This window comes from Acomys minous, assembly GCF_964271855.1.
Source record: "Acomys minous genome assembly, chromosome: 12".
NCBI lineage: Eukaryota > Metazoa > Chordata > Mammalia > Rodentia > Muridae > Acomys > Acomys minous.
The window spans coordinates 93,661,058-93,681,514 of NC_140493.1; the positions used below are offsets into that span (position 1 = coordinate 93,661,058).

General features: G+C 49.8%; 2 protein-coding genes across 4 annotated transcripts; both read right to left on the bottom strand.

The window, feature by feature from the left end:
* Positions 1 to 5,264: 5,264 nt before the first annotated feature.
* On the bottom strand, positions 5,265 to 14,032 carry LOC311609770 (alanyl-tRNA editing protein Aarsd1). Its single transcript, XM_084803109.1, has 12 exons — positions 13,891 to 14,032; positions 13,644 to 13,775; positions 11,789 to 11,948; positions 11,066 to 11,123; positions 10,126 to 10,282; positions 9,935 to 10,051; positions 9,562 to 9,692; positions 9,216 to 9,282; positions 8,967 to 9,058; positions 8,507 to 8,561; positions 7,554 to 7,648; positions 5,265 to 5,469 (listed from the first exon to the last, which is right to left on the bottom strand). The coding sequence occupies exons 1-12, from the start codon at positions 13,927 to 13,929 to the stop codon at positions 5,334 to 5,336; spliced, it is 1,239 nt and encodes a 412-aa protein (XP_084659235.1). The 5' UTR covers positions 13,930 to 14,032; the 3' UTR covers positions 5,265 to 5,333.
* A 722-nt stretch (positions 14,033 to 14,754) lies between these two features.
* PTGES3L (prostaglandin E synthase 3 like) lies at positions 14,755 to 20,371 on the bottom strand. 3 transcript variants are annotated; one of them, XM_084803112.1, is made up of 8 exons: positions 20,024 to 20,367; positions 19,890 to 19,939; positions 19,572 to 19,685; positions 19,212 to 19,278; positions 19,010 to 19,108; positions 17,890 to 17,979; positions 16,424 to 16,477; positions 14,755 to 15,636 (listed from the first exon to the last, which is right to left on the bottom strand). In XM_084803112.1, the coding sequence occupies exons 3-8, from the start codon at positions 19,637 to 19,639 to the stop codon at positions 15,601 to 15,603; spliced, it is 414 nt and encodes a 137-aa protein (XP_084659238.1). In that variant the 5' UTR covers positions 19,640 to 19,685; positions 19,890 to 19,939; positions 20,024 to 20,367; the 3' UTR covers positions 14,755 to 15,600. The 3 variants fall into 3 exon arrangements, with proteins under 3 accessions (XP_084659238.1, XP_084659236.1, XP_084659237.1); XM_084803110.1 differs by having other exon boundaries at positions 19,572 to 19,771; positions 19,900 to 19,939; positions 20,024 to 20,164; XM_084803111.1 differs by lacking the exon at positions 19,890 to 19,939 and having other exon boundaries at positions 20,024 to 20,371.
* Between the last annotated feature and the right edge of the window lie 86 nt (positions 20,372 to 20,457).

The following is a 20,457-nucleotide window of genomic DNA, read 5'->3' on the forward strand; positions in this document are numbered from 1 at the left end:
AAGAGGCCATTGCATCTCCTAGAACAGAAGTTACATTATAGATGGTTGAAAGCTACTTTGTAAAGGCTGAGAACTGAGCCCTAACCTCCTGCAAGAGCAACAAAGAGCAACAAATGCTTTCCCCCACCCCCAGACAGGGTCTCTCTGTGTAGCCTTGGCAGTCCTGGACGCACTTTGTAGACCAGGCTGGCCTGGAACTCACAACGATTCCACCTGCCTCTGCGTCCCGAGTGCTGGGATTAAAGGTGTGCGCCACCTTGCCTGGCCCGCAACAGGTGCTCTTAACAGGTGGTCTTCCCCTTTCTCTCCTCCCCTGATCTTCTCTCTTGTGACTCTATTTATTCTTTTTCTTTTTGACCCCAGAGATTTTAGACCAGGCTGGCCTCGAACTGACAGCTATCTGCCTGCCTCTGCCTCCCAAGTGCTGGGATTAAACGCATGCGCCACCATGCCCGGCTTGTTCTGGTTGGTCTTAAGCCAACTTCACACACAAACTAATGTTATCTGAAAAGAGAGAGCCTCAATTGAGAAAACGCCTCCATAAGATCCCTCTGTAGGGCGTTTTCTTAATTAGTGATTGGTGGGGGAGGGGCAGCCCATTGTGGGTGGTGCTGTCCCTGGGTTGGTGGTGCTGGGTTCTACAAGAAACAGGCTAAGAAGGGGCTGGAAAGATGCCTCAGAGGTTAAGAGCACTGGCTGCTCTTCCAAAGGTCCTGAGTTCAATTCCCAGCAACCACATGGTGGCTCACAACCATCTACAATGAGATCTGGTGCCCTCTTCTGGCGTGCAGGCATACATGCAGGCAGAACGTTGTATACATAGTAAATTAATAAATCTTGGGGAGAAAATAACCAACAAAAGGCCGGGTGTGGTGGCGCACAGCTTTAAACCCAGCACTCGGGAGGCAGAGGCAGCTGTTGTGAGTTTGAGGCCAGCCTGATCTACAAAGGAAGTCCAGGACAGCCAAGGCTACACAGAGAAACTATGTCTGAGAGAGAGAGAGAGAGAGAGAGAGAGAGAGAGAGAGAGAGAGAGACAGACAGACAGACAGACAGACAGACAGACAGACAGACAGACAGACAGAGACAGAGAGAGGGAGGGAGGGAGGGAGGGAGGGAGGGAGAGAGAGAGAGAGAGAGAGAGAGAGAGAGAGAGAGAGAGAGAGAGAGACGGCCAGGTATGGTGGCGTACACCTTTAATACCAGCACATGGGAGGCAGAGGCAGGTGGATCATTGTGAGTTCGAGGCTAGTCTGGTCTACAAAGTGAGTCCAGAACAGCCAAGGCTGCACAGAGAAATCCTGTCTCAGAAGAAAGAAAGAAAGAAAGAAAGAAAGAAAGAAAGAAAGAAAGAAAGAAAGAGACAGAAAGAAACTCCCCCACAAAAACAACTCCCCTCTCCTTCTTGCCTTTCATTTTCTATTGCTTTTTTTCTCCCCAGCTACAACTGCTTTAAGAACAGGGTCCACGGATGCATTACTCAGTGACCTTAGCAGCTTAGGACACACCCAGCATAGGCTGAGCTCTCAAAATGGTGAGTAAATAAGCAAATGAATTCTGGGCTGAGTCATTATAGACACAAGTCAACAGCAATAGCAAAAATACAAGGTGCTTGTTGTGAAAGGAAAAGAGGTGTTTCTGCTCACAGAACTGTTTTGTTGTTGTTGTTGTTATTTTTGTTTGTTTCTTTTCTGCAACTCCTTCGCTTTATTTCTTTATTTGGTTTTTCGAGACAGGGTTTCTGGGTAGCCTTGGCTGTCCTAGACTCGCTTGTAGGCCAGGCTAGATTCAAACTCACAGAGATCCGCCTGCCTCTGCCTCCCCAGTGCTGGGACTAAAGGCGTGTGCCGCTGCCACCACCACCTGGCTGGCTTTATCTAATTGGCAAATAAATTATATATATTTACCACATACTTGATATTCTGAAATGTGTATGCACTGTGAATGGCTCAGAGAGCTACTGTATATATGACGCAACTTCCAGTATTGTTTGCAGTAACATTTACAATCTCTTCTTATAAATCTTAAGAATCCAGCAGTGTTGACAGTGTGGCTTGGTGGAAAAGCACTGCCTAGCAAGTACAATGGTCTGGAATTGGTCCCCAATGCACTTCCTTCCCCCTACATCCCCCATCCCCCCAAAAAGGAAAAAGAAACTAATTTGGTTTTTCAAGACAGAGTTTCTCTGTGTAGCCTTGGCTGTCCTGGACTCGCTTTGTAGACCAGGCTGGCCTCGAATTCACACCGATCCACCTGCCTCTGCCTCCTGAGTGCTGAGATTAAAGGCGTGCGCCACCACGCCTGGCTTGAAACTAATTATTTTTAAGTATAGTTATCATGAGAGATGTGGAACTTTTAAATTAGTCTCCCTTCCTAAAAAAAAAAAAAAAAAATATTGCTGAGCAGGGTGGCTCGGGAGGCAGAAGAAGGTGGATCTCTGTGAGTTCGAGGCCAGCCTGGTCTACAAAGTGAGTCCAGATGGTCAAGGCTACACAGAGAAACTCTGTCTCAAAAAACCAGGAAAAAAATGTTTTCTATGCTTTAACCCAGTGCCTTTCCTCCATCTATCCCACTTAGATTTGAGGTTGGTGGGGTTTCTGTGAGTTCGTTTTTTAGTTTGAGACCCACGGCCTCAGCCACATACAAGGACCTCAGGAAAGGCCACAGCACACTCGGGGAAGGCCCGCTCTTGTCTCTCAGAGTGTGAGTGCCGAGCTTGGTGTCCTGAAGGCTGCCACTGCACAGAAGGCACAGCACTTTCCTAGAGGAAAAAATAAACTCCTTCATCACTCGCCCCAAACAGCGAGGGTGCCCTCTGCTGAGGACACTTGAGTCGTTGGCTCAGGTTCAGGGATAGAAGAGCTTTGCACCAGGGTTTGTTGAACTGTTTTCCTGTAAGTGCCAGACAGGGCCCCAGAGTTTACTTAAGTTCTCACTGAGGAAAAACCCCAGGCTTTCTGGCATAGTGTGGCTGATTCACTGGCTTCCACCACGGATGAAAGGGTGACGTGGGGCCAAAGGGCATTTTTGACACAACTGTCTGCCTCGTGCTGTAGACAGGTATTTTTCACGGATGGATGTTTCAAGACAAATTCTGCTGCAAGGGTGTACCATAGCTATACTCCCAAAAGTATAATCTCTATGTGTAGGCATATGTAATTCCTTGAAAATTTTTTAAAATTATTTTTATTTTATGTGGATTGGTGTTTTGCCTCCATGTACGTTCTGTGTGAGAGTGTTGGATCCCTTGGAACTGGAGTTACAGTTATGAGCTGCCATGTGGAAGCTGGGAATTGAATCCTGGTCCTCGTGAAGGAGCAACCAGTGCTCTTAACCACTGAGCCATCTCTCCAGAACCCCCTTTTAAATTTTTAAGATTTTATCTGTATGGGTGTCTTGTCTGGATGTGTGTCTGTGTATAACATGCCTGGTGACCAAAGACGCCAAGAGCTGAGTTAGATCCCCTAGGACGATGGTTATTGGTAACTATGTGAGCTGCCGTGTGAGTGCTGGGAATTGAACCTGGGTCCTCTAGAAGAGCAGCCAGCCATTGCTCCAGGTCCCTCTAAAATTCTTCTCCAACAAACCAACCCAGTGTGTGTGCTTCTTGGTGAGCCTCATCAAGCCACCTACCCTTCCCTGAGCATGCAGTTCCTGGCCCCAGGCGCTGGATTAGGGACCCTGTGACAGGCTTGAGTGACGTTGCCAGGCCAACGCTGCTTATTTACCCTGCTTTACACAACCAATTACTGTTTTCATGTCATTTGCCCCAGTGTTTATGTCTCTCCCTAACTGAGTTATTTCAGAAAACTCCCTCTCTCTTAGGATACTGTGCTCATGTCCCTAAGTACAGGCCAAGACATGGGAGGCCAGGGAGTGCCTCAGCAGTAGGCCAGATGTCCACGTTTGCCCGGAAAGGCGGGTTTATGATTTGTTCTGAAGTGAATTAAGCCCAAGTCTGAATAATGCACTCATCCTCCATGTGCACAGAGCCCAGCTGAGTGATGCTGAGCCAGGACAGCTGCCCAGTCCACTACTGTCTTATTACAGACTCTAGGGTCTCAGTGTTGTGTCACACCTTAGCTCCACAGTGAGGTATGTAGGGGCTGCAGTCTTTAGGATATATATGGTTATGGGATGGGGACAGAGCACTCGTGATTGGCACACTGTAAGAGGTTCATGAGGGCTGGGCTTGGTGGCCCCAGCACACAGAGGCTGGTGGATCGCTGTGACTTTGATGCTAGCCTGGTTTACACAGTGAGTTCCAGGACAGTCAGAGATACACAGAATCCCTGTCTCAAAAAAAAAAAAAAAAGCTGGGCGAGGTGGTGCACGCCTTTAATCCCAGCACTAGGGAAGCAGAGGCAGGCGGATCGCTGGGAGTTGGAAGCCAGCCTGGTCTACAAAGCGAGTCCAGGACAACCAAGGCTACACAGAGAAACCTGTCTTGAAAAACAAAAACAAAAAATTTAAGCATGGTGGTACGTGCTTGTAATCCCACTGCTGGGAGGCAAAGACAGGAGAATCCTTGGCATCACTAGCAGAGATGCTCTTGTAAAAATAAATGAATAAATAAAAATTTAAGCCTGGTCTACAAAGCGAATCCAGGGCAGCAAAGAGTACACAGAGAAACCTTGTCTTGAAAAAAAAAGATAGCCGGGCGTGGTGGCACATGCCTTTAATCCCAGAACTCAGGAGACAGAGGCAGGCGGATCACTGTGAGTTCCAGGCCAGCCTGGTCTACAAAGGGAGTCCAGGACAGCCAAGGCTAACACAGAGAGACCCTGTCTCAAAAAACAAAAACAAAAACAAAAACAAAAAAAAGAAAAAGGAAATAAAAGAAAGAAACAAACAAAACAATTATTTATAAGATGGACCGGTGCCCTGAGGACAACTGCTGTTGTCTCCACACACAAATTACAAAAATCAGATCCTAAACCTGGTGGTACTTAGGATTCTGAGGCCAGCCTGGGTGACATAGCAAGATTATCTCAAAAACCAAAACCAAGGTAAAGCGAGATTTGGTTGAGGCTAAGCCCTGGGTCAAGTCTTACCTTAGCCATCAGCATCTATCCTACAACATGAAGCAGGACCCAGATCAGTACGTGGCACTGACTTCGTGGACACTCCACATGGACACTCGTGGAGGTTTTACTTAACAGGAGCCACGTTAGAAACAGTACACACGGGTGCTGATGGCATTACCACACTAGAACGCACAGTGCAAGTTGTGCACGCTAACATAAGTGGCAGTACCCAATCACTGAGAGTCAAATAAGTTTACTGTCCAAGAGACTGCTGTGGTCGGTCACAGGCACTGACATCTTGGCCCCTCACTCCTCAGCACTCTGTGTGCTGACAAAGTCCTGCAGAAGCGCCTGCACCTCTGCCCGCCGGCTCATCTTGGTGGCCTTGCCCTGGAAGCGGCCTTTCTTCCCTGCTCCTTTGCCTTCCAAGATTTCAGCCACCCTAGAGAACGGAGGAAACAGTTACCGAGAAGGTCCGTGAAAAGTAAAAAATCAAGGGCAGTTCTCAGGGCCTAGAGGAAGGAGACTAGGTGATTTCTAGCAATCAAAAGGCTGATGTAGGAGAATTACAAGTTTGAGGCCAGCCTCAGAAACTTACATTTAAAATATATATATTTCATATATGAATATGAACATATAGTTCATACTTGAGAGGCAGTCATAGAAGAATCAAGAGTTTGAAAGAAGGGGTGGAGAGATGGCTCAGAGGTAAAGAGCACTGACTGTTCTTCCAAAGGTCCTGAGTTCAATTCCCAGCAACCCCATGGTGGTTCATAACCATTTGTAATGAGATCTGGTGCCCTCTGAATACTGTATAAGTAATGAATAAATAAATATTAAAAAAAAAAAGAGTTTGAAAGAAGCCTGGGCTACAGGATCAAACCTTGTCCAAAAAAAAAAAAGGGGGGGGTTGGGGTGGGGAGAGGAGGAGTAGAAGAAAAGGAGAGGGAGGAAGGGACAGTGCACAAGCCAAACCACAGGCCACATGTGGCTGCCTATTAGGAATCTCCATTATAAATAACTATGTTGTCCTTCGATGTTTCCAAGGAACACATATCCCAGAGAGCCAACAATGACTGAGAGGTCTCATGCCCAAATGAACAGGAGTCACAGGGCAAGGTGGCCCACGCATTTAATCCCAGCACTAGGGAGACAGAAGCAGGCAGATCTTTTTTGTTTTTCTTTTCTTTTCTTTTCTTTTCTTTTCTTTTCTTTTGGGGGGCGGGGTTTCGAGACAGGGTTTCTCTGTGTAGCCTTGGCTGTCCTGGACTTGCTTTGTAGACCAGGCTGGCCTCAAACTCACAGCAATTCTTCTGCCTCTGCCTCCCAAGTGCTAGGATTACTACCACTATGCCCAACTAGTAGGCAGATAGATCTTTGAGAGTCTGAGGCCAGCATGGTCTAAGGAAGGAAGAAAGGAAGGAGGAGAGAGAGAAAGGAAGGGAGAAAGAGAGGGAGGGAGGGAGGGAGAGAGAGAGAACGACAAGAGAGGAAGCAGTGTAGTACCCTGGGCTCTGAGGCAGAGCCATGCAAATAAGAGAGGACAGGCACTGGGCGACTCTTGTCTTTCTAAAGTCCTAAGCAATAGCCAGCAACTAAACACGGGCAGGGGCAGAACCGCACCATGTGCACTCTTCATGCAATGAGCTCCAGGTTCCCAGCTTTGTGAGCTGTCACCATGCTGGGGTGGGCTTTGATAACTCAGCTGTCTTTGAGTCACTTCTGCCCTTATAAGCAGCCCCTCACCCATATCCCTATAAGTAACCCCAATAAACCCTACTGGATCACCACATACGACTTTGGTGGTCTCCGTACTTTGATCTGCTTTGGATCCCAATCTGGGGCGAGTAGACCTCTGTTCCCAGTTCCCCAGGATCAGTGTCATATAACACCTAGGTTTAGGACTGTGGTTCTCAACTGGTGGGTTGCGACCCTTCTGGGGGTCAAAGGACCCTTTCACAGGAGTTGCATATCAGCTCTTTATATTACATTTTTGGTTTTGTTTTTTGAGATAGGGTCTTTCTGTGTAGCCTTGGCTGTCTGGAGTAGCTTTGTATACCAGGCTGGCCTCGAACTCACAGCAATCTGCCTGCCTCTGCCTCCTGAGTGCTGGGATTAAAGGCGTGCACCACCACGCCCGGCTCTATGTTACGATTTATGGCAGCAGCAAAATTTCAGTTATGAAGTAGCAATGAAATAATTTTATGGTTGGGGATCACCATAGCACGAGGAAGGGTTGCAACACTAGGAAGGTTGAGAGCCTGCTCTGGGATCAATTTTATTTAAAAGAAACAAACAAAAGCCCTGGGTTTGAGTCTCATTTCTCCACTTTTAACTGTGAGATCTCAAGTACATGATATGAAGTCCCTCATCTGCCAAACAAGGAGTGCTGGTGTCAGACCACATCTACTCAGCCTGCCTCACGTGCCTTTGAACCAAGGAGCTCAGTCGTGATGCCCTGCTAAGTAGCACAGGGCTGCATTAGTACACAACTTCCCCGCCTCACAGGAGCCCACAGCACATTACCTGGGACCCAGGGTCTCCACGGCCTCCGCTGGGCCTGCCAGTAAGAACAGCCCAGCACCTTTCTCGTCCCCCACAGTTAAGAACAAGAGGGTCTCCTAGGGGGTAAGACAAGGAGATGGGCACACAGGGGGTTAACTCCCCTAAGCCCCATACTCTGCTGTGTTGAGAACAGGCAGCTCCCTTTCACCACAGAGATGTCACTGATGACTGATGACCCAGCCTTCCACTCTGATAGCTGGGCCACCACGCTTTATGAGAATGGCCAGGAAGTTGAACTCTAAGAGGACGCAGAAGCCTGCGACTGCGCTGAGTGAAAGATGCCTTTCACGGTCTCACACCCACCGCCCTCTCCCCTCTTTGCTGGACTAGACACCCATCCGCCATAGCCCAAACCACCGCGCTACTTCCTTCTGGCCACTCTGTTCCTTGGCCACCTGAACACCCCTAAGCAGGCCCTGCTGTCCAGCCCTGAAGCCTTCCGTTCCCTTTATGTAATATATTCTGCCCCTAGAATTTATCACTCCAAATTACAAATGCTGACAGACACTAGCTCTCAGGCTAGAGCATGGCTCCTTGAGATCAGTGCTGTGGGGAGAGCAGAAATACAGAGAGTCCTAAGCTTGAGCCCCGGGGAGACCTTTCATAAAGGGTTTGAATTAAGGACAAAAGAGACTTAGCAATCTCCTGTGCTGGACTATTAGGATCAAGACAGGCAGGTGAGGCCTGAGGCAGAGGCCTTCAAAGGGTCTCGCCAGCCCCAACTATCTCTCAGCACACAGATCTAGGTGGCTCTCTGGCTTTCTTAACAAGAGCTTGATCCTGGCTGGTGCTTGGAAAACAATCCCGACGAAAACTTTCTAACTCTTCTCGTGGTAACCTGGCTAAGCTAACTGCCTCAGTCCTACCACGCTGGGCCTCTACACCATGGAGGAGGACTCTCCCGTCCCTCTTACCTCTGACCCAATCTCATTGGCAATGATATTCATGAACTCGGAATCACCTTCTTTCCTACAACAAAGGACACAGGCGTGAGACCCAAGATGTAGCCAGGCTGTGACCACTGCAGGAAGCTGGGCTCCTCCTCTAGAGGCAGGCCAACAGTTGACAGGCCTCATTGCTTCCTGTTTGAGCGCACAAAGTCCCAGAGCCCTTAGCATGGGGAAGATGCCCTCAGCCTCAGTGGGGTACACACGAAGGATCCCCAAGATACTGGGAGATCTGTTAGATGGTGAGGGGGGCCAGCAAAGGAACTAATGAAGCCTACACAGCTATTATCAAATCCAGGAAGCCAGTAGCACACTTCCTGGGGTCTGCTCAGCCTACTATACCAACCACTTAGCAACCCACATCCCATTGGGCACTGCATTCTTGGGGGGGAGGGGGAGGCTGAGACATGAGCTCCTAATTCCTCACCTGTGTAGTGTGACCACACCTCCCCAGGCTGGGCTGTTCCTGAGGCTGTGGGCAGTGTGCACAGCCAGGTCTCTAAGGAGGTTCAGGTTGTTCTGAAATGGATGTGAGAAACTCAGTCAGGAGAAAACGACAACAGCGGGCATCATGGTCTCTCCTCCTGTGCTGTCCTCAAGCCCCCTCGATCGCCCACACATCGGCTCAGGCGAGGGGCCCAGGCCCTGTCCACTCCCCACAGAGCCAGTCAGTCACCTTCTGCAGGAGCTTGGTGGCATTCTGGAGCTTTTTCACCGCTTCTACGTGATCTTCCGCTCCGCACCTGTAAGACAACGGTTATTGGAGAAGGGCCGACTGCCCGGGTGTTTCCACGGTTGAGGACGCAAATGAATGATACGCTCCTTGCTGGGGTGCAAAGAGGCCTCCCGAGCAACTGCGAGGGAGGATACAGAGGACTGGCCGGCTCTGTGTGCGTCTGAGCTACCGCCCAGAGCACCTTACCCTCAGAGCAGGTCCTTCTGTCTCCCCTGCAGGAGACAGCCCACGGGTGCAGCAGGCCTCGGGAGCTGCGGGCAGGGGCAGGGGCAGGGGCGGGGCATACTTAAGCAGTGCGGTCAAGGCCTTTTCACTTCCGTGACTTCGCTCCATCCACTTCAGTACCCGGTTCCCAGCCAGAAACACCAGGTTGCTTTTGTTCCTCTTCCCTTTCTCAGTGCCCAGAATCTTAACGACCTAACACGAAGTGGGTAACAAACGCATACACTGTAGCGGGTCTTAGGACACAAAGGCAAGAGAGCCCGGAACCCCTCTTTAACTCTGAGGTAACAAAGCAGAGACTTAAGAGGCTCACCTGCACACACACACACACACACACACACACACACACACACACACACACACACACACACACACACACCCCGCCCTGCTCCCGGATACCCTGTCCTCACACACTCCCGCGGCCCTTCCGCGCTTACCTGAAGGTCACTGAGATTGCTCACGTGGGTCCCACAACACATGTTAGAATCAACGCCCTCGATGGTAACAACTCGAATGGGCCCAGCATGGTCATCTGGCAAACCGCGGCCCCTCACCTGGAACAGAGGGAAGGTCACAGGGCTGTCTGGAGAGGCACTCTGTGGAGACCGGTGCCCAGTTCCCGCCTCACCTGCTCCACCTCAGGGTCGTCCAGGCTGAGCTCTCGCACACTCACGGGCAGCCGGTCTCTGATTTTCTGATTGACGGTCTGCTCAATGGCAGCGACCTGCTCGGCAGTCACGGATGGGCTGTCCAACTCAATCACACTCCGGAGTCTCCCTAACTCCCTGCCAGAGAAGAGAAGAATGGGTAGAGCATGCTGCAAGCTCGTGAGGAACGGTCACGCTGAGACTGGAGGTGCGTGGCTGCAATCCTAGTGCTTGGAAGATGGAGGGAGGACCGGACTTCAGGTCACCCTGTTCCTATAACAGCGAGGGCGGGGCCGTGCCTGTAATCCCACACTCAGGGGGCTAACTATTGTGAATTCAAGGCCAACCTCGAACTACAAAGCCAGCCTGGGTTATTTAGAAATAAACTTTATAAACGATTTTTAAAAATAATTTATTTACTTTTATTGTATGTGCATTGGCGTTTTTGCCTGCATATATGTCTGTGTGAGGGTATCAGATCTTAGAGTTACAGACAGTTGTCAGCTGCCATGTGGGTGCTGGGACTTGAACCCGGGTCCTTTGGAAGAGCAGTCAGTGCTCTTAACCGCTGAGCCATCTCTCCAGCCCCTATAAACGATTTTTATTGAATCCACACAAACAATCCCATGGGTAGGGACTGCCATTCCCATGAAACGCAATAAGGAACATGACGAAAGTCACATGGTGACAGGACCACACACTTAGCTCTGGGTTCTACACTCTATGTTCTTTCCCAAGGAAAGGTCGGCTCTCGTTTTAAGTTTCTCCTAAAAACCACACAAGGCCATCCCAGGACCCACTCGTTAGGAAGAGAAGACAGGCAACTCTGAGCCTACCCCTACCCTAACCTCATCCCTGGGACCAGAGGTGGGAGTCGGGGACCCGTGGCACCCTGTGTATGCGTGTGCGCCCTCTGCTCACCACGATGTTGTCTTCAGCCCGAAGAGATGGTCAGCAACTGCCGTGATGAGATGTTGCCCTAAGGCAAGAGACAGGAGCAAAGTGAGGGGCCCAGTCACGCAAACCACCCCCCATGACGACATCATCTCAGAGGCTCACTGAAAGTCTGACGGGGATTTTTACTGAAAAATCGTCACAAGATCTGGGAGTCTACCTCAGCGACAAGAGTGCTTGCCTAGCAAGTACAAAGCCCTAAGTCAAGTGGAAGCACTGAGGAGAGAGGGGGTTGGGGACTTGTCGTCAGAGATGCAGCTGCACTCCTGACTGACGAGAGGGAAGGAGACAGTAAGAAAAGGAAGAGGCGGATCGCTGTGAGTTTGAGGCCAGCCTGGTCTACAAAGCGAGTCTAGGACAGTCAAGGCTACACAGAGAAACCCTGTCTCGAAAAACCAAAAAAAAAAATAATAATAATAATAATAACAATAATAAATTGTATACATACATACGTGTGTGTGTGTGTGTGTGTGTGTGTGTATGTGTGTGTGAGTGAAAAGGGCCAGTACTTCCTCTAGAACTTTAATTTTACGTTGTTTTCATAACACACTGCCTGAATCAAAGCTGACTCTAGGCCTGTCGATCTCTCCTCTAAGGCTCCCTCCCCGACAACTGGAACCCCACCTCAGTCACTGCGACACTGCTATTTACAGCGCATCTCCCTGCGTGTCCCCATCCTGTGGCCCTTACCTGAATGTTGCTGCATGTGGTCAAACCTCCGCTCCCAGTCCACCCGGACCTGGACTTGACTCCCAGGGGACAGAGGCGTCTGTGTGAAATGATCAGCCTGGGCCCCACGACGGGTCACCCTCAGCACAGAGATGTCATTGATGGTACCACGGTCATCAGGCTGGGGGAGAGACGTAAGCAACACTGGGGCAGGGCTTACCCCACCTAGATGGAAAAGCCCTCCAAGGGAAGTTCTAAGAGAAATGGACCCAGAATCTGAACTTCCCAGGGGAAAAGGGGCTAATGCTAAGTGAGGTGGGCCCACTTTCTCCCATGACAGGTCTCCTTGCTTGCACTCTCTCTTGCTCGCTCTCTTTCTCTATTTATTTTTTAAAATTATTATGAATACACAAAAGAAAACAAAAAAAAATAAGGAAAAATGATAAAAAAAAAAAAAAGAAAAAGAAAAAAATTATTACGAATACAGTGTTCTCCCTGCATGCACACCTGCAGGCCAGAAGAGGGCATCAGATCACATCATAGATGGTTGTGAGCCACCATGTGGTTGCTGGGACTTGAACTCAGGACCTCTGGAGAAGCAGTCAGTGCCCTTAACCTCTCTGAGCCACCTCTCCAGCCCTGATACTTTCTAAATGGTGAATGAATGCTGTTTAACTGTGGCATCAGTGCAGAGGCCTGAGTGGCTAAAGGCAGGAACTTTAGAGACTGTTAGAGAGAATCCAGGCCAATTGTTCGCAGCCTTCCTAATGCTTCAGCCCTTTAGTACAGTTCCTCGTATAATGGTGACCCCCACCCCACCCCACCCCAACCATAAAACTTTTTTTAAATTTTTAAATTTTTTTTTGGTTTTTCAAGACAGGGTTTTTCTGTGTAGCCTTGGCTGCTCTGGACTCGCTTTGTAGCCCAGGCTGGCCTCGAACTCACAGCGAGCGGCCTGCCTCTCCATAAAACTATTTTCATTGCTACTTCACAACTGTAACTTTGCTACTGTTATGAACTGTAAAGTAAATATCTGGTGCCCAGGGTATCTGACATGTGACCCTGTGAAAGGGTTATTCTACGCCCTCAAGGGGTCATGACCCCACAGGTGGAGAACCACTAATCTAAGGTGACAACAGGGAGGATTAAGGCTCTTTGTGTTTTACTAAAATCTTCAGTCCTGGACTTATTTCCATTTTTCAAATTCTGCTATTCTGCCCAAAAAAACAAAAAAACAAAAAACAAAAAACAAAAACCAACATATATAGCTGTTCAAAAAGAGAGCCCAGAGGAGCTTGGGTCTCAACACAGGAACGCCATCGCGGTCTCCTAGGCCAGGGGGGTTCGCGCCTGCAGGGAAGAACTAGGGTCTCAGTCAGAGCACTGACGTCACAACTCTCCGGGCAGCATCGCTCCCAGCCCCTGGGAAACCAGTTCACCCTAATACCCATCTCAGGACCTCTGCAGGGCTGTTCTGTATACCTGAAATCCGTCTCTTGCCCCAGAACCACTAAACAGCTGCGGTGGCTCACCCCATCCCTTCACAGACATCGGTACGGAATAGCCTGGGATGCTATCTTCAAAGGAGCCCACTCTTTCCCTTTACCCAGCTTTATTTTTAGTGCTATTATCATTACTTAACACCTGGTAGAGAGGGTTGTCTGCAATATGCACCCCATGTATTTAGAGGCACTGTCTTGTTCGCCCTTCTTCTTCAGCTGCACGTGTCCTATCTACGTGAGCATTTGCTGAATGAAGAAGGCAACGAGCTAACATCTGTCTTATTTACTGAGCTTAAGAGCGGGCGAGCGTGTTTTCTGTGAACAGGAATGTGGGGGTTCCTGGGAAGGGGTCGGGCTGAGGCTGCTCCTGGTACCTGGCCCCCGCCCTCGGGGAAAAGCAGCGTGTCTTCCAGAACCACCTGGAAACCGCTCAGCACTTCTTTCTTGCCGCCGCTGGCCTCCGTCTGCAGCTCGGCGGGACGGCAGGCGACCACGGTGGTGGTGAACTGGACGGAGAGACGGGTGCGAGCATTAGTACCCTTACAGCGAGACTAGAGCCTGCATTCACCCTCCCTCCCACTGGCACCCTCGGTCTCAGGATGCTCGCCTACAAGGCCGCACCTCCCGGGCATAGCTGTCGCGTTGACACAGGAACGCCATCGCAGTCTCCTAGGCCGGGGCGGTTCGCGCCTGCAGAAAAAGACGGATGGCAGACGGAGAGCGATGTGGGACAAACTTCCTTAAGCGTTTCTGCGCAAAGGTGAAAGCCTGAAGGAAGGGTTGTGGTTTGACCAAATTCACTGAAACTACTAACTGCAGGTGTTCTATGTTATTTTGTCACCGTTTTAAGACAGAAAGATCACAAAACAAAATTCACAGCTCAAAATGAGACGTTTTCAGCTAGCTCTTTGGGACGTGTAATTTGGCCTGCGGCGACCCTGCTGCACTGAGGTAGAAATAAAAGAGGATGGGCAGAAATAGACAAGGCATATATGTTAATATTTTTATTTAAAATCATCATCAATAATATTTCATGGTGTAACTTTTGTTCTTTTTACTAAAGAGGATAAATTTAACCCACAGACCTCAGAAACCATTGATTTATGATAATTTGGATTTTGTTTTGTTTTTGTTTTTTCGAGACAGGGTTTCTCTATGTAACAGTCCTGGCTTTCCTGGAACTCACTTTGTAGACCAGGCTGCTGGGAGGTGGTGGCCTTTAATCCCAGCACTTGGGAGGCAGAAGCAGGCGGATCACTGTGAGTTAGAGGCCACTCTGGTTTACAAAGTGAGTCTAGGACAGCCTAGGCTACACAGAGAAACCCTGTCTCAAAAACAACAACAACAACAACAAAGGTGTGCACCCTGGTCTACAAAGTGAGTCTAGGACAGCCAAGGCTGCACAGAGAAACCCTGTCTCAAAGAAAAACAACAACAACAACAACAACAACAAAAAGGTATGTACCACAATCATCCCCGAGGTAATGGATTTTTAAAACGTTTCATTTTTATTTATGTATATGTGCACTGAGTTACAGGTGGTTGTGAGCCACCTGTTAGGGGCCCTGAGGACCAAACTCAGATCCTCTGAAAAAACACTACACACTCTTAACCACAGAGGTGTACAGGAAGCTGTCTACGGTGACAGACATCCATCTGGGTGAGATGAAGTCCCCTGGCTTGCATTCAAGCCTGTCCACTAACATCTTCCCACTGCAAAAGAGGCCAGAATCTCTGGAGGGAAAAAAAAAATTTAAAAAGGCTTTCCACAGGAAAAGTACAAGGAGAAAAGAGACAGGATTCACTCCTAGAATTTATTGCAGTCTCTTTCTTCTTTGGCCTTTGCTTTACCACATACAAACACATGTTCAAATCCAAAGCATTCAAAACATAGATTCTAAGTCAAATCAGTGGGAAGTCGGAAGCCACCCTCCACACACACATCAACTGATGCAGGACCACCCTCAAGCACCCAGGGGGAAGACATAAAAGACGGAGAGGCACTCTAAAGAAACAGCTTCTGGAGCCTGGCATGCTTTAATCCCAGCACTTGGAAGACAGAGGCAGGTGGATCGCTGTGAGTTCAAGGCCAGGCTGGTCTACAAAGTGAGTCCAGGACAGTCAAGGCTACACAGAGAAACTCTGTCTCGAGAAAGAAAGAAAGAAAGAAAGAAAGAAAGAAAGAAAGAAAAAGAGCGAGCTTCCAGAGCAGTCCAAGGTCTCCTCGGCTCCTGATGCATAACCAACTAGTTGAAGAAGGCCCCATCATAGCTTCTCGGCACCACAGAAAGTACCCACAGCCTCCTCCCCAGCTCCCACTGTCACAGAAATCTAGGTAGTTGTTGCATCCCCACCGTCAGAATCATCCTGAAAAGAGAAGAAAAGGTACCTGTGGTTACTATGGTAACAGTCACAGCCAATGCTCACTGCCCCCATCCCCACCCCCAATCCTAAATCACATCTCTTAGGCTAAATTTGGGTAATGAGATAAATCGCTTTTAATCTCAGTACTCAGGAGGCAGAGGCAGGGGAATCGCTGTCAGTTTGAGGCCAGCCTGGTCTACAAAGTGAGTCTAGGACAGCCAAGGCTACACAGAGAAACCTTGTCTCAAAACACACACACACAAAAAAAAAAGTTTCAAATGTTGTTACTGCTCCTTAAAGGGCAAAGAGACTCAACAGAGCCAAGTTTGTTCTAGAATAGGGAAGAAGGGAGGGGCTTAGTGAACACTCAACCTCGTGTCAAATTCAGGCTGGGCTAACACACAGACGACTGTGTGTCAGAAGATGGAATATACATTCTTTTTGTTTGTTTTTTGAGACAGGGTCTCTCTGTGTAGCCTTGACTGTCCTGGACTAGATTTGTAGACCAGGCTGGCCTCGAACTCACAGTGATCCGCTTGCCTCTCTCTGCCTCCCGAGTGCTGGGATTAAAGGCGTGCGCCACCTCTGCCACCAACCCCACTCACCCCCACCCCCTACCCCCGCTGGAATATGCATCCTTATGTTTGTGGGTTTTCTCCTGTTCCTTTTTGGAGGGTGGGGTTCATGCATGGTGGGAAACCACTCTTACACTGAGCTGCATCCAGCTCTAATGCGTTATTTGTGAAAGTCTAAAAGGGAAACGGTAAGCTCTAGGGAAGGTGTTACTTACGTCCAGATCATCCATGGCAGGAGGAGGTCTCTTAGTGCTGACCTTGTTCAGGAGCTAAAGGGAAGAGAGACACGGTCACAAGAGAGGAGGGGTGAGGAGGGGTGAGGAAGGATGAGGAGGGGTGAGGAGGGGTGAGGAGGGGTGAGGAGGGGTGAGGAGGGGTGAGGAAGGGTGAGGAGGGGTGAGGAGGGGTGAGGAGGGGTGAGGAGGGGTGAGGAGGGGTGAGGAGGGGTGAGGAGGGGTGAGGAAGGATGAGGAAGGATGAGGAGGGGTGAGGAGGGGTGAGGAGGGGTGAGGAGGGGTGAGGAGGGGTGAGGAAGGATGAGGAAGGGTGAGGAGGGGTGAGGAGGGGTGAGGAGGGGTGAGGAGGGGTGAGGAGGGGTGAGGAGGGGTGAGGAGGGATGAGGAGGGGTGAGGAGGGGTGAGGAGGGGTGAGGAGGGGTGAGGAGGGGTGAGGAGGGGTGAGGAGGGATGAGGAGGGGTGAGGAGGGGTGAGGAGGGGTGAGGAGGGGTGAGGAGGGGTGAGGAGGGGTGAGGAGGGATGAGGAGGGGTGAGGAGGGGTGAGGAGGGGTGAGGAGGGGTGAGGAGGGGTGAGGAGGGGTGAGGGAAGAGCAGCCTGACTATTAGGAGAGGCAGGAGAATGGCCCTTGCGAGAGGGCGCTGGAGAAGTCATCCTGAGGAAGACCCAGGTTTGGTTCCCAGCATCCGAGTGGTAGCTTACAAAAGTTAACCTTAGGCGGAGTGTGTTGGCACTTGCTTGCAATACAAAAACTTAACAAGTGGAAGCAGGAAGATCAGGAGTTCGAGGCCAGCCTCAGCTCACTACGCAGGAAGTTCTCAAGGCCAGCCTGGACTACATGAGACCCTGTCTCAAAAGGAGCAGGGCCAGCCTGGCATGGTGGAGCATACCTTTAATCCTAGCACTGAGGAGGCAGAGGCAGATGAATAGGCACCTGCTGCCAAGCCTGAGGACACGAGTTCAATACCTGGGACCTACATGTTGGAAATAGAAAACAGATTCCCACAATTTGTCTTCCAGTCTCCACATGGGTGCTGTGGCATGTGTGCATCTTCTGCTCCCAAATAAAAAAATTAATGTGGGGGCTGGAGAGATAGCTCAGAGGTTAAGAGCACCATATGCTCTTCCAAAGGTCTCAAGTTCAGGCCAGGAGGTGGTGGCGCATGCCTTTAATCCCAGTACTCAAGAGGCAGAGGCAGGCGGATCGCTGTGAGTTCAAGGCCAGCCTGGTCTACAAAGTGAGTCCAGGACAGCCAAAGCTACACAGAGAAGCCCTATCTAAAAAAACCAAAAGGAAAAGAAAAAGAAAAAAAGAAAGAGAAAAACCAATCAATCAATAAAATAGTAAACCTTTAATTTTTTCCTTTTAAATTTCACAAATACTAATTTTTCTCATTTCTGCTAAATAGTGAATAAAATATGCAGCATATTAACCGTATCTCATACCTCGGCGTAGTGTTCCACCTGAGCCAGCTCCACCTCATCGTCTCCTTCCCAGTCTCTCCAGTTATCAAAGTCCACAGAAAGCCACACAGGCTGCAAGAGGAGGCACAGATCATCAGAGGCAGGAAGGAGAGAAGGGAGAATACATGGAAAGTGTGTGTGTGTGTGTGTGTGTGTGTGTGTGTGTGTGTGTGTGTGTGTGTGTGCTTCTCTGTGTAGCCTTGGCTGTCCTGGACTCACTTTGTAGACCAGGCTGGCCTCGAACTCACAGCAATCCGCCCGCCTCTGCCTCCCGAGTGCTGGGATTAAAGGCGTGCACCACCACGCTCACCTCAAAATAATTTTTTAAAAAGATTTATTTTATTTATTATGTATACAGTGCTCTGTCTACATGTACACCTGCATGCCAGAAGAGGGCACCAGATCTCATTATAGATGGTTGTGAGCCACCATGTGGTTGCTGGGAATTGAACTCAGGACCTGTGGAAGCAGTTGGTGCTCTTAACCTCTGAGCCATCTCTCCAGCCCCTCAAAATAATTTTTTGGCTGAGGACAAAACAAAACAACTAAATAAATGTAAAAGCCAGACTCAGCTAGCAGGTGGCCAACTTTCAGCTTTTAGGTAAGAACTTGCTATCTAAGAGCCTTAAGCAGGAGAGTGACAGAGAAGGGACAGCCATGCTGAGAGCGACAGAAATGATGGCTTAGAGATGGGACAAAAAATACACAACAAACTCCCAGCAAAGTCAGGCATGGTAGGCCACGCCTGAAATGTCAACACTCAGAGTGCTAAGACAGAAGGATGGCAGTTTCAAGACCAGCCGGAAGGAACTACGTGGAAAGAGCCTGACTCAAAACCAAAAGCAAACAAAGACATACAAAAAAAAGTATCTCCTTTGACAAACCCTGACGGATGCTGTCTCGGCCAGGAGGAAAGCCATAGATTCCAGAGTATTCGAGAGATCAAACATATAGGACCCAGGTGACTCACTGAATACTGACTAGAAAGGAGGCAAAGGCGATGCGATTCAGACGTCACTCTGGTGCCTGGGTACACAGAGAAAGGCCACCGGTAGAGAGCCCAGGAGTGGACGCCCACCCGACCCCACCCCCACCAACTCACCTTTATATCCTCCTTGGTGAGCCGAGGCCAGGCCACCTTCTCCTTCCATTTCCTCACAAAACAAGTAACGGAGCGACCAGAGCGCTTATCCTGGGAGTCCTGTCAGACAGACGGCCTCATTCTTAGAGACTTGAGTTTGGGGGGGTGAACCTCCAGGTTCTTCAAGATGGCCAGACCTGCCTATCCTTTACCCTGCCCTCACCTTGGAGTTCACCTTGGCATAGAACTCAATCTCATTGTACAGCTCCACTCCATCACCACTCCTGCAGCTAGAGAGAACGCAAAGGTAAGACAGAGGAGTCCCCGGTGGCGCACGCCTGCCATCCCAGCACTCGGGAGGCAGAGGCAGGCGGACCTCCGTGAGTTCGAGGCCAGCCTGGTCTACAAAGTGAGTCTAAGACAGCCAGGGCTACACAGAGAAACCCTGTCTCGAAGGAGGGAGAAGAAAAAAAAAAAAAGACATAGGAAGAGTGAGCGAACGGACAGTTCTTGAAACACTGAAGATGGGAACAGTTCTTCAGACACCAGGCCTGTCCAGGCAGGGGTGGGAAAGGCTCCTTACCTGAACACAATACGGTGGTCCTCGATGAGCACCCTGACGTCGGTGCTGTCCTCAACACAAAACTCCATGAAAACATATTTGGGTCTGTCGTACCACAGGGTCCGGGCATGCTGCCTGAAGAGGTTGGAGGTGGGGCTTGGTAGGACAGAGGCAATAGAGAGAGGGAGAGGGAGGAGACAACGTAGCTGCGTAGGGTACCACTGAGCCAGTTGGAGGGGAGTGGTAGGAGTGGAGGGAAGTGGCGAGAAAAAGGCCAGAAAGACAAGGGAAGTAAGGAGTCAGGAGGTGTATTCATATTACACCATCCCTTTCACCCACAGTCGCAGACACCTGGAGTCCGGAGCTCCGATGGGCAGGACCAGCAGCTTCTACAAGGGGGGGCGGGGCATGAAATCTGCGGGGAAACCGGCAAGGGAGTAGGTAGATCTGTAGGATGGCGTCCTGAAACTCACCGTTCCATGGTGGCTCCAGCTGCCTGGTGGCTTTTGGAGTCCCAAGCAAGGGCCTGGTACTAAATTTAGAACCAAGGGACACCCCTAGCAGCTGCCTCTCCTTATATGGTCAGGGGAAGGGTTGAGAGGAATAGAAGGGTGGTTTGACAGAAAAAGCGATCAGCGGTCCAGAAGGACTCTCAGAGCTTTTACTCCATGCCTTCACCTCTCTGGGTCTCCAGAAATATACGCATCAGGATATCACGTCTACCTTCTATGGCCAGAGGAAGGGCTACCCTAGACTATAGGCCGGAAGTTACTGGTCCTCAGCTTCGTTCATTTGTTCCTTCAACGAAAAGTACTCCTGTGCCTAATTCACAAAGTGCACTCAAGAAATCTCCAGGGGGCGGGCCCTCGGGAGATGGGAGGCGTGCAGGCCCCGCCCACCGCTCCTG